Source organism: Seriola dumerili, unplaced genomic scaffold, assembly GCF_002260705.1.
Source record: "Seriola dumerili isolate Sdu_G_001 unplaced genomic scaffold, Sdu_1.0 BDQW01001556.1, whole genome shotgun sequence".
Classification (NCBI taxonomy): Eukaryota; Metazoa; Chordata; class Actinopteri; order Carangiformes; family Carangidae; genus Seriola; species Seriola dumerili.
In genome coordinates this window covers 32,468-45,151 of record NW_019175811.1, presented here as the reverse complement: position 1 = coordinate 45,151, position 12,684 = coordinate 32,468, and the positions used below count along the sequence as shown (strand labels likewise).

General features: G+C 42.2%; 1 protein-coding gene across 1 annotated transcript; it reads left to right on the top strand.

Moving 5' to 3' along the window:
- Positions 1–620: 620 nt before the first annotated feature.
- Positions 621–12,199, top strand: LOC111238715 (ras-related protein Rap-2a-like). Its single transcript, XM_022768369.1, has 2 exons — positions 621–1,369; positions 10,949–12,199. Exons 1-2 carry the CDS (start codon positions 1,056–1,058, stop codon positions 11,184–11,186), a joined length of 552 nt encoding a protein of 183 aa, XP_022624090.1. The 5' UTR covers positions 621–1,055; the 3' UTR covers positions 11,187–12,199.
- Positions 12,200–12,684: the final 485 nt, after the last annotated feature.

The following is a 12,684-nucleotide window of genomic DNA, read 5'->3' as shown; positions in this document are numbered from 1 at the left end:
TGTTTACACTCCAGTGACAAAGACCTCTTGTACCGTAATTGTGGCTCCATGATCAGGAGCAAAGGAAGAAACTGTGATGTAATCACAGAGCCACATAGCTCACAGAGGGAGAAGGTTGGGGTGGTCGAATGGTTAACAAAAATACGCTCGTCCAGTTTTGTACAGTCAACATCAGTGTCTTAACCGTGACCCATGATCATTTGCTGACCTTGACCAAGTTTTATTTCAACTTAAGCTACAATCTTTCTAAAAGCCAAACCAAGTAAATGGTGTCCACGCTGATAGGAGCGTGCACTTGATCCAGGTCATTTTGCTGTTTTATTTTGAGGACATGTTTGAAATGTGCATTGTGTTGTAGCAGACTTTACTGATAGCATTCTGCAGAGATTAGTTTGCCATGCTGTTTCCTGTATGTTTCTGAAATAAGGAGCAATAGCAGTTTTCTTATAATGAGAAGCTTATTTGATATTTCCATCACGATGAAGATGATTCTCTTTGTTACAAACATGCCTATCCTTTTCTTCTCCTCCCTACACTGTGGCACTAATCACCTCTCATACTTCCAGGAAATAGTAACATCCAGTGGATGCACCGATTCCAGAGGCGTGGATTCCCAGCACTGTTGTCTGCTTAAGGATAAATAGGCTCTTTGCCTTTAAGTCTACTGTACCCCACTGTGCAGAGAAATGTAGTGCTAGCCTTCTGTTTTGTCGGCACATAAGAAGATGTGCCGTCTAGTTGTTGCTAATAATAGCCAATCTTATTTTTACCACACCGACGCCTTATTGCATTATGGATGCCTCTGGAATGGTGTCCCTTCAAGATAGCGTGGGAATATTTCAGTAGAGGCTGTGGCCGTGCATCTCAGGGCTAAATGCTCCAGCATCATCTCAATTTGCCCGCCTATAACTGCAAGAGCATCTCATTTACCGGAGGCTGTTACTGTGTCATGCCTGTAGTCTGAGCCCCAGCTCCTGTGCATGGGGATGCGTTTCTTTTATCCGCCGCTGAAGACTTTATTTTCTGCATGCCGGATTTAACTCCACAGGAGCGCTATGCGGGAGTATAAGGTGGTGGTGCTGGGCAGCGGCGGGGTGGGGAAGTCCGCGCTCACGGTCCAGTTTGTCACCGGGACATTTATAGAGAAGTACGACCCGACAATTGAAGATTTTTACAGGAAGGAGATCGAGGTGGACTCCTCTCCGTCGGTGCTGGAGATCCTAGACACAGCCGGCACCGAGCAGTTCGCCTCAATGAGGGACCTTTACATCAGGAACGGCCAAGGCTTCATCCTGGTCTACAGTCTGGTCAATCAGCAAAGTTTTCAGGACATCAAGCCCATGAGAGACCAGATCATCAGGGTCAAAAGGTGAGATACTGTCCACTTCAATGTCCAAAACACAATTACAGTCTAAATATATGCAATAGACAAGAGGTGACTCAATATGTTTTAGGCCCCTTAAACAGCCACATCCTATTGGAGGAAGTGGCAATATAGACCCCACAACCAACTTGTGGGGTCTATATTGCCACTTCCTCCTTCATTTCCTTATTAATTTATTGTGAAATAAAACAGTGTCATTAAGCTATTCCTAATATTGCTGGTGTACCCCCTGCATCATCTGAAGGGCCTCTAAAAGTCAATGAACCTTCCCTCCAAAGCACCAAAAACTATGATTTATTAATTTTTTTACACAGGAATTATCTCACACTCACATCCTCTCATCTCCCTCCTCTTCCTCGCTCTTCCTCCAGCGCTTCGTGAGAAGCTGCAGCCAAGCGCACATGTTCTTCATAAGAGTCCAGCTGCGGCTCACCTGTCATATATCAACCCGCCGGCCTCTGAATGGGTTTGATACTCTCTGTTTCTCACAGATGACTAACTCGGGATGGCTTTGATCAGCTCAGTCCATTACTCAACAAACCCACTGAGCTCATCTCATGGCTGGGAGAGTGAGAGAGAGTGGAAGAAAAGCTGGGATCTGTCCTTTTGGTAGTGACATGCTGTTTGTTTTTTGACTTAGAGCCTCTCTTCATTTGTTTAATGACAATGACTGTGAGTCCATGGCCACAGGCTGCAAATTAAGAATCTGTTAGCTAGCAAAAGCCTCGCATTATGAGGGCTTGAATTGATGTCATCTGATAGTTTTGGTTCCATGTCAAGACACTACAGGACAGATATGATGAAGTCACACCAGTGGCAAAGGCTAAGGGATAATTGCTTTAGAAATCACTTTTGTTGAAGCATTTATATCTGTGATTAATGATCCTAAATTTCAGTTTTAATTCAGGATGTTAAAGATCAAAGCTGGACTTGGTAGCCTCGGGTTTAAGATGCCTCTGATCATGTAATCATAGTGTCCCCAGTTTGAGTCACGCTGGAGAATCTTGTTGCACCATCAGTCTTTTCTTCTCTCATTTTCTGACTCAGGAAATGAGTCAGCTTTCAAAATAAAGGCCAAAATAAAAAAAAGTTAAATTTCAGTATAGTTACAGATGACTAAATTTGGGGATGTTGTTTGAGAACATTTGGCCACTTACATCTTATTGATCATTATATTATGTCCCTGTTGTTTCCTCTGGACCCCCATGATTGGGGATAGGCCGCAAAAAAGCTGCGATAGAAGTATTTTCTCACAACAATATGACCAACGTTCACAACTACTCTACATTCTCTCCGCCCTCGTGGAAAATTGAAAAGATAATTCAGTTATAGTTAGTCAGTCTTGCAAGTAGGAGTTGTCCCACAACTCTAACTCTGAAGATTTTTTCTTTTGTGTTGCTTCTTTCAGGCATCTCTTTTGTGCAAATTGCAGCTTTTCATCAGTAAAATGACACCGAAAACGTACATTTTTCAACATTACACAGCAAGGCCGCGACACATTTATTTACCTAACTTCATATTGTGTAATAATAATTTATAATTTAATCTGTGTAGTTTGGTGCAGTGCTTTTCAGCTCCATCTCCCGGAGTGAAGTGAATGCTCCTGTGGCACAGACGTCACAGGCCGGGTGGAAGCGGGGAGCGCGTCACAGCTGACGAGGCACAACAGGGACGAATGCATGAGGGAACTCCTTTGAAATGAATAATATAATGATGGATAAAACTGTGTTCTGTCGCCTCTAGCCAGCCGCCACCCAAAGCAGCTGCCTACACTGCACCAACCACCACTTTCCTCAAGTGTATATCTATAAATAATTCATTCTTTTATTTCACACTGCTCTGCGTTTGAAGTAGGGATTGTTACTGTATGTGCAAACCTGCAAGTAAACTGCGCTTAAACATGTGCGTTATTATTTTAAAATTGGTCTAATCATTGGTTACTAAAGAAGCATCTTGTTTAGATAAACAAAGATGTTTATCAAGGATGGAGTAAACTGATACGTTCAAATTCACAAATAATTTGACAAAATGTTTATTATTTTTGGGTTTTCGTGCAAAGCAAGAAATTCCAAACTTTCGCTGGTTCCAGCTTCTCAAGTTTGAGGATTTGGTGATTTTCTCTCTTATGTAATCTTGAATTAAATATCTTTGGACATTTTGAAGCAATTTCAGAATATCACCCTTGCACAATAATAACCTCCCTCACTCAGTTTGACTCATTTTATTTCCTAACAAACAAAAACAAACAAAAAAATAAAAAGAATAATCAACATGACCTAACAGGCATATTTAAATTCTCTCTTTAACGCTTCCCTACTTCTGGGTTACTACTGACCGTTAATCCTATTCTCATTTAAAGCCAAAACAGCCAAACAGAGCAAACTCAGTAATTATGTGGATCAGGTATGTGCCCCGTAATAATTAGATACAGTTTCTTCATCAATGTCATTATAAAATGTAGTTTATACGCTGTCAATTACATAAAGGTGATTTTAGATTCTTCAAATAACAATTCAACCTCTTTCAGTTGTTACATGTAAACCCCTATTTACGCTGTTTTCATCTCCTTTTTCTCTTTTCGGTATTTACACTTTGACTAACACTAACTTCCTGAGCTCTTGTAAGTCCCACACCTTCCACTGTTGAATACACAGTTTTCTCACAATGCCTTAAGTGCTTACTCTGACGTTGTATTTCAGTTCTTTCAGGGGTTCCACTTCAATTGACAGTTCCAGCTCAATTAAACACCCACGCTTCCACTGACATTTCATCTCCTTGCTCCTCACATTTAAGTTGACACACCAGTTTTATTCAGTGGTTGCATGTAAAGTGAAACAACATTTTTCTTTCAACCCAAACTGTCCCTGTTGTTGCCTTTGCTGTATATTATCACAACCTCTAGCTCGTACAGTGCATTCAAATCAGTTTATTTAAGGACAGCAGGAACAGGCTCAGTTGGTCATTTAAACACACACAAACCTCATTCACCGGGTGCCATCTTTAATAAAAACAAGCAATACAATTAACTCCTGTTCTCCATTAGCTGTCTCCAGGAGATCAGCCTCCTCCTCCCAAACTTTTTGCTGATCCAGCACCAGCAGCAGCAGCAACAAGAACCACAAAGAGATATAGCATGTGCCCACTCACCAGAACTTAATGGGATTGTGTTGGGTTGGAAGCCAAGAAGACATCAGGCCTCCATTAGGGAGTCATATAAACCAGAATGCTTATGCAGGGCTCTCCATGGGGGGAAGCATGGGAAAGAAGTGAGATCCTATATGTCACTGTGTGGTGCAGGTGGCTTGAAGCCATGGTCTCTTGCTGAGACAGGCTATTCCTGCTGTGCACAAGTCCACATATCAGCTTCACTGGGTTGATTTACATGCACGAGGAGGTGCGGTGAGAAGCAGGAAAGACACATTTTGGGTAATGCGCTAATTTTCTTTCTTGTCGACGGTTAGATGAGAGGACTGATACCACTCACATGTCTGTATAATATGAAGCCAGTTATCTTGACTTAGCAGAAAGAATGGGAGCAAGGGGAAACAGCTAACTTGGCCCCGTCCAAAGGAAATAAAGTCTGGCTACTAGCAGCTATAAAGAGGCGCTGTGCCAGACTATTTCTTCTTGGCCTTCTTGGCTTCCGCCTGTTTGCTGTGTTTCTACTAAGCTCAGCTAACCTACTGCTAGCTCCAGCTACAGGTCTTCTCATCTGACTCTACTGTTAATTAGAATTCAACTCAGCATTATGTTGTGCTTTTAATAGTTTTGGGCAGCTGATATGAGCTTAATTTAAATAATTTTGTCATATTAAAAATGATTACTAGCTAAAATACAACAGGAAATGTGGCATGTAACTGCGTAATACACTTATTGGCACGTTAGCTGTGTATTGCAATGACCAGAATGCTTCATTTTTTTCATTCAGTAGAAGGAATGTCAAAGGAAATCTGTATTAGATGCTTTTCATCATGCATATGTTCAGTGTATATTTGAGTTAGAATACACCATCTCTGATTTCTGATTTTACTCTCCATAGACTGACCATATCACCCCCATGCCAATTCCTGTCAGTGAAAACAACATCAGGGTGTCGCCCAATAATCTCCTCGCATGCATGCAAACATTTATAGTTCTGTCGGCGGGAAGGAGGAGGAGGAGGGAGCACGTTCAAAGCACCCGAGCTTCGTTTTCACGCTGCACTGGTGCTGTGTCTAATAGCAGGAGGTGATCATCACGCACGGCTGAGTGGGAATAAGGTGGAAAGACCAAAACTACGTTTCCCGGGGGGGAAAGCAACTTCCTGACCTCTGGCTTTTAGTGTTTTGTCATCAGGAAGGAGAGAGTTGTTAAAGCGGCCTGCTTGGTTGAAAATGTGAGCTAAGGAGAGCCACTGGTAAAGTGCTCATTGTTGGAGTGTAAAGTGCTTAACATATTTACTGCACTTATGTTTGCATAAGTGTTCTCATGATACACCACCATCTATCACATTCAGAACTGACTTGTAGATTTACAGCAGTTCTTAAAAGTGAAGTAAAAGTGTTCATTTCCCAGACGGTTGTAGAAGACCAAAAAGTTAAATGTATCACAATAAACAAGCAAAGGTAGGTCAGAGAAAAGTCTGAAAAATAAGTATAATTTGTGCAGCAAAGATGTTTTTTTTTTTTTATTTCCGAGCTGTTTATCATCTCATAACAACTCCAATTTATTTTGTGACCTCTTAGGAAAAAATTACTTTTCTTTGATCTTTATCTGGGATTTCCCACATTTAGATGATTATCACTTTAAGATTCCAGGCCCCAAGGGAGCGTTTAAAGAGTGACAACATCAGTTACAAATGTAATTTGTTATAACAGGAAGTTGACTTGACGACTGACATGGGTGTATTTCCTGCACAGCTGTTCACCACTTTTCAGATCAAGTCGGTCTGGTGTTGAGAAATTATTAGTTTGGTTGGAAAACTAATGAGAGCTTTGTAGGCAGGAATAATAATGAGGGGTTCATCTTCCTCTTCCCAGAGAGGCCAACAAAAATTGGCATGAAAATGTCACGTGGATGTGAGTGATCCAGCTGTCCAGCTGACTTGCAGAGATAACTGTTAAATAATGATCATTTTGTCAGTTGACGTGAGAAAAGTTAAAGTCCTCCATGTCAAGTTTTTGACCACTAGCAGTGCTACAGAGCAAAGTTTTGTTTCTCGTCACAAGTGATGAATCAGAAGTTAGGATGGCACTGAGTCATCCTTGCAGAGAAATCTTTAAATCCCGATGAACTTCCGCTTCCAGCCGTAAAACGCACTAGAAAAGAGAGTTTTGACCATTAATAACATTTAAGTTTCCTCGTGTTCTCATTTGAGTTTGTTACTTTTTTTTAAAACCCATTTTTATTTCTCACTTTGGATTCTTGCCTTCATTTAACTGCTGAGAGCAGCAGGTATAAAACTAATGAGGACTTAACTCCCATACCCCCTATATGGTGTTTGCATCTGAACGAAAGAAAATGAGAGGAACTGGGCTGCACCATAAAAGATGAAAATGAAGCTTGGGGTTTCATCATAAAAAAAAAAGAAAAAAAAAAGGCTCTAAAGACCTTTTCCATCTGCTGTGCAGGCCCTCTCTTTGTCTGTTTATCACAGGAATGTTTGTGGTTTGTTATTTTGTTTCCTCTCTCTCCTCTTCATGTAGCCAGGGTGCCACAGAAAAAATTAGTTATAGAAGCTTTGTTCTGCAGCAGCAACACCCTTTGGGAGTTAAGACCCGCGTAGGCGCTATAGGTTCTGTGATTTTTCTGTCCGGTCGTACAAGCAGATACACCGCGTTGAGCTGTGTCACACAGTGTAGCTGCTCCAACCGCTAATTAACAGCAGATGCGGAGAGCAAAGAGGCGGCTGCAGGGTTGGAGGGCTTCATGTTGGAGATGCCTGACTGTTCTTTTGTAATTTGTATGTGTTTGCCGGTGCTGTGGGGCTCGTGAAAATAGGTAAGTGAAGTCACTATAGCTATTTAGCACAGCGGGGAGCCTTAATGAGGCTGTTGTACCCCGAGGATAAGTGGAAAATGTGGAGGCCATCCTTTTTTTTTTGTTGTGAGTTATAAACACTGCTTCTCTGTGTGTGGGAGGGTTTGTGTGTTTGCCTTTTTTCCCAACAGCTGGAATAACACCCTGCAGAGGCTAATGACAGTAGTAGATTTGTGTGTTCTAAAGGTCAAACGTACATCAGCAACAGTTACTCATGCATTATGAGGATGCATCATTATGACCTGTGTCTTTTCACAAATGGACGTACAGATGATGGAGCTCTGCAATTTGTAGTATCCCTTTTTTTTTTTTACAGCAATACTTTAGAAGTCACCAAAGATTTTAATATCCATATCTCTGTATAATTTCACAAGCTGTCTGCCACCTGCTGTTGTCTGTTCCTTAAATCCACTGCGACATCTCTCCCACTGCATTTTGAGAACAAAAAGCTGCATTTTCATACAGCTGGGAGTTTCAGCCAGCAATCCAAACACATTCCAAGTGTGCTGATAATTCCCATAGTGCACGGCTGCCAACTCTGGTGTTGGACCAATAACAAGTTAGAAATGTTTGTGATTTTCTCCTGCTTTATATTCATACAGTATGTGCAGTTAAAAACACTACAGAAGAATAAACACCGGTAGCCAGCAATTTAAAAGCCACAACAGCCAAGAGGACCCTTCTTACTGGGTTTATGGCCATTGCAAGAAATGTCTTAATGCATAATGTACTCACAGATGATAACTTGATATGCTGAACACGTTAAAAAGTAGCTGCCTATGTAAACATCTGGTAAATGTGAAGCAACATTAGCATTTATTTGGAGTCCAGTAATTACTGCTGCAGCTGCGGGAAGTGAGGCTGATGAGAGCTGGGAGACTCCATAAAGACAGCTAACCAAAACAATGAGCTAAAAGGGTTAAAGGGGCTGTTTTTAAAGCAGCATGGAGCTGTTGGTTTGTTTCTGTGAGTGACCATTTTCATAGTACATAGTCGTTTGTTTGATCATTAATGTAGAATTTAGTTTTTGGTGCAGCTTTAGAGTTTCAAAATAAAAGCATTTATCATAAAGAATAGGAGGAATGCTACCGAGTAAAGTCCCAACCTTTAAAAATAAAGGTACATACCCTGACAAAGAACTGGAAGATCCACACAAATTATCATTTTATTTCTTAAACAAAAGTGTAATATACTGCAAACACTGACGTGACTGACATATTCTTCACTGATACTCTGAATAATGATATCAGTCTGTAAATCCCTGTGGGCCAACTTTTCTTCATGCTGTGTCGAGCAGTTTCACTTTCTCCTCATCTGGCGAGGAGGGAGCGGTAGTTTGATGCTGCAACAGACGATCTCTACACAAACTCCAAACCCCACCCTGGAGATGCTGGTTCTCCCTGTGTCTTTGTAGTTATATATAGAGTTTATCCTGCAAGGCTGTCAGATTGAATTTGTCTGCATGGTGCTCTCCTTGTTCACACTTCACACCCTCCAGACTCCAGCTTTCCAAACACACGCGCCATGCGAGATGCTTGTCCTGCTGAGGTCAGCTGCTGTTTGTATGTATGTATGTATGTATGTGTGTGTGTGTGTGTGTGTGTGTGTGTGTGTGTGTGTGTGCGTGCGTGCGTGCGTGCGTGCGTGCGTGCGTGCGTGCGTGCGTGTGTTGTGCAGTGAAGTGGCTGTGGGGGGAAAATGTCAAACTGCCGGGAAGTCTTTGGCATTTGAGCCTTTGTGAGCAAGTTTTCCCAGCTTTTCGTCTCAACGCATGTTTGTCGACCAATTAGGGCAGGAATTGCTGACATAATTTTTTAAGCATTTGCACTTTTTGGGAAGCTTTTTGTCCGTGGTGAATTCCTCGGGGGGGGGGGTTGTCAGAGGTCAAGCTCAACCAGAGAGCTGCATCCTTGAAACCTCTACGGTCTCGCTGTCTCGCTCAAGGGCACTTCAGCAGGTGCAGCAGGTGCTTCCGTGTCCTTCACGCCGGGACTTCCCATTATAGGACACTCTCTATGCGCATTTCTCCACCTCTCTGCTGCCTACACTCATTGCCTCCAGCTCTCTGGCCCTCTTTAGCACAGTGAGACGTTTGCCAGGTCTTTTCCACGCCTCAGTTCTTCTCCCAGCTGAGCAGCGTGGCAGCAGGCCACCAATTTGTAGATAAGAGCTCATTTCTCAATAGCACCAGCAGATCAATAAGTCAGGCTCTGAATGCACTTAGGAGTGACTGATGGTAGAGGCTATTAGGTGGTCTGTGCCATTACCTGTTGTGAGAATATATACTGTCTATAATTGACATTCTGTAGTTATTTAATAAGAGGAAACATGAAGGGCGTCTAACTGAAATGAAATATATGGATTTACTATACTGTAATATACAAGTAACTGTTTTTACTTGGCAACTAAGTGTTTGTGAGACAGAAAAAAAATGTACAAAGGACACCCAAATGTTACACCTTTATGTGACCGTTAATCGTCTCATTCCAAAAACCATGGGCGTTAATCTTATAAAGCAACATTAGCATTTAATTAGAGTTGTGCTTGTGGCCACCTGACGAATGGAAGTCACACGTTCACTCTCCTTTAAGCTCAGTTTCTTTTGGTCTCCACCAACTCCTGAGAAAAAAATATCTGGGATATCTTTGCTGCGAAATGCTACGCTAAGTATTGTTTTGTATTTGTTTTTTTACCTCTGTGTTTCTATGTGATTTGAGTGAAACGTCCCTTTAAGGACCTGCTTATTGAATTGTAGGTGTTAACCCTTCCTCTCAACTAAAAAGCTGCTGTGATATTTTGATATTTTGTGGAGTACACAGTTGCCAAATCTAAATATGAAGTACAAAATTGTTGTTTCTAAGGTACGAGGCCAATGTTCATGTCCTCCCATGTGAGAGCAGCACATTAGCTTTATTCAATTATTCAATAACCTGTTCCATTACTCTCCCCAGCCTGGTTTCCTTGTATTGATGGCTCGTAGGGAGGAGGACTGGGATCGTCAGCCACACGCTGGGGAAGAAAGCTTTTCATCCGTTAAGACATGCTTAGTGCATGATGGAAGTGATGCAAAGTGGAGAGCTAATGATTTTAAACAAGAATTGGAAGCCATTACATGTTGCAGTTTGCATGCAGTGCCAACGCATGTATCCAGGAATACATAGAGCTTCACAGCATTCAAAAGAGGCAGTTATTCTTTTTGCAATGACAGTTTTCTAATGGGACCGCCTACTGATATTAGACACCCAGGGAGTGATGGAGGCCTCCTGGGAAGCTGGGACTGAATGTAGTGTTTATCCCTCGCCTCTCACTCCATTGTGCATTGTTCAAAAGCCTTATTGTTTCAGCATCTAACAAATACAGTATGTAGGCCAACAATGCACACACACACACGCACACACTATCACTGAGTTTTTCCCTCTGGTTTTCTCCCTTAGGTATCAGGAAGTTCCTGTCGTCTCAGTCCTTAACAAGACCTTCCCAGTGGGGGAGAAGGCAGCAAATTTCAGATGCACACTCCTCTGATATCACTTTCTCTCTTACTTCCAGGTACCAGCAGGTGCCGGTGGTGCTGGTGGGTAACAAGGTGGACCTGGAGGAGGAGAGGGAAGTGTCCCCCAGCGAGGGCCAGGCGCTGGCTGAGGACTGGGGCTGCCCTTTCATGGAGACGTCGGCCAAGAGCAAGACCATGGTGGATGAGCTTTTCGCCGAGATCGTCAGGCAGATGGACTTCTGCCCTCTGCCGGACCGGAGAGAGACCTGCTGCCCCACCTGCAGCATACAGTAGCAGCTGATCCATCTGCTAGGGGGGTGGGGGGGGTGATGGATGGGAGGAGAGTAGAAATTAGGATGCAAATTAATTCATGTTAGATAGATTGAAGATGGAGGGGTTCAAAGCAAACATCCACTCTTGCTTTCACTATTTCTACCTGCTTTCTGTATGTAAGAGTTCAGGCCTTTGAGTTGGTTATGAAGCATTCTGGGAAATGTAGGAAATCACGTAGCAGAAGTAGACAATGCCAGTTAAAGAAAATTAAATGTCAACATTCATCACTCCTCCGACACAGGGTGGATATTCCCGTGAAAGAAAAAAACAACACTTGACCTCCCACATCCATCACCATCCTCCTGATTAACAAGATTGAGTTTTCGGGGGTTTCCCAAAGGCAGCACGGTGCCAAAACCATCTTAAAAGCCATTGACAAAGCAGATCATAGTGCTAAATGCTTTTGGGAAACCAGCCATAGGTCTAAGCGGGGATGGCGGTGTGCTCAGCAGTTTTATTGGCCCTGTTTTCTTCTGCTTGTGTTTTTCTTTTTGCACTTTTGGGACTTTTTGACAGTGCAAGACCAGTCACCAAGTATCTGAAGGGATGTCACCACTGTGAAGGAGTCGTACTGGAAGTTCATTATACAGCAGGCCCGCCTAACTATGAATGAATGAACAGATGAACGAATGTCTAAAAAGGAAACTGCACCTTTGGGGAAATTCATTCAGAAGATCCCAAATGTTGACATACTGTGGATGATGTGTGCATGAAAGTTGTACTGTCACACTGACATTGAGTACAATCAATCTCACCCAAAGAGACAGCATCAATCAATCAACCGATCAGTCAATCAATCAGTCATTAAAATGTACGGACAATTGTCTTTACACCTTACAGATGATACAAATGCCTTGTTACATTGTATGAAGTGAACATCAGTGTCAGTGTGTAGTTCATTTATCTTAAATCACATCAGACATGTTAATGGTTCAATGTCAGAAACACTTATTTTGAACAAAAATAAATCTTTATGCACAAATTTGTCATGCTTATTTATTGTTGAACATTTGAAGTCACTCACTGAAAAAGAGACTCCTCATATTTTCTTTAATTCAAGTGTTTTGTAAAAGCAGTTCATCCTAAGTGCCATAGTTACCTCTCTTATTTTACTTTAACCTCCACAGGTCATGAGATTTGTGCTCATTGTGAAAATAGCCTTTCAGCTTCGCTATTTAGCAGTAATCTGGCTCCATCACGGCCTGCGTCGAGATGATTTATAATGTTTTGGTCCTGCGGCTGTGTTCCCTGCCTCAGTGTCCTGCTGCTCCTGCTTCTGCCATTAGTGCCAACACTTAACTGCTGATTCTGGTCCTGAAAAATCCAACAAGCATTTGTCAAATTCTGAGTGCCATTAGAGTCCATTAGAGGATGAAATTGAGGATATGTGAGACTTCAGAGCCAAGATAATAACTTTGGATTCAACACAAAGCAACAGTCTTTTAACACTTATGAAAGA

Bases quoted from the DNA above. Each gene is read 5' to 3' on its own strand.
- LOC111238715 (XM_022768369.1), top strand. From the start codon at position 1,056: ATGCGGGAGTATAAGGTGGTGGTGCTGGGCAGCGGCGGGGTGGGGAAG. The intron at 1,370-10,948 runs GTGAGATACTGT...TCTTACTTCCAG, and splicing joins CAGATCATCAGGGTCAAAAG to GTACCAGCAGGTGCCGGTGG.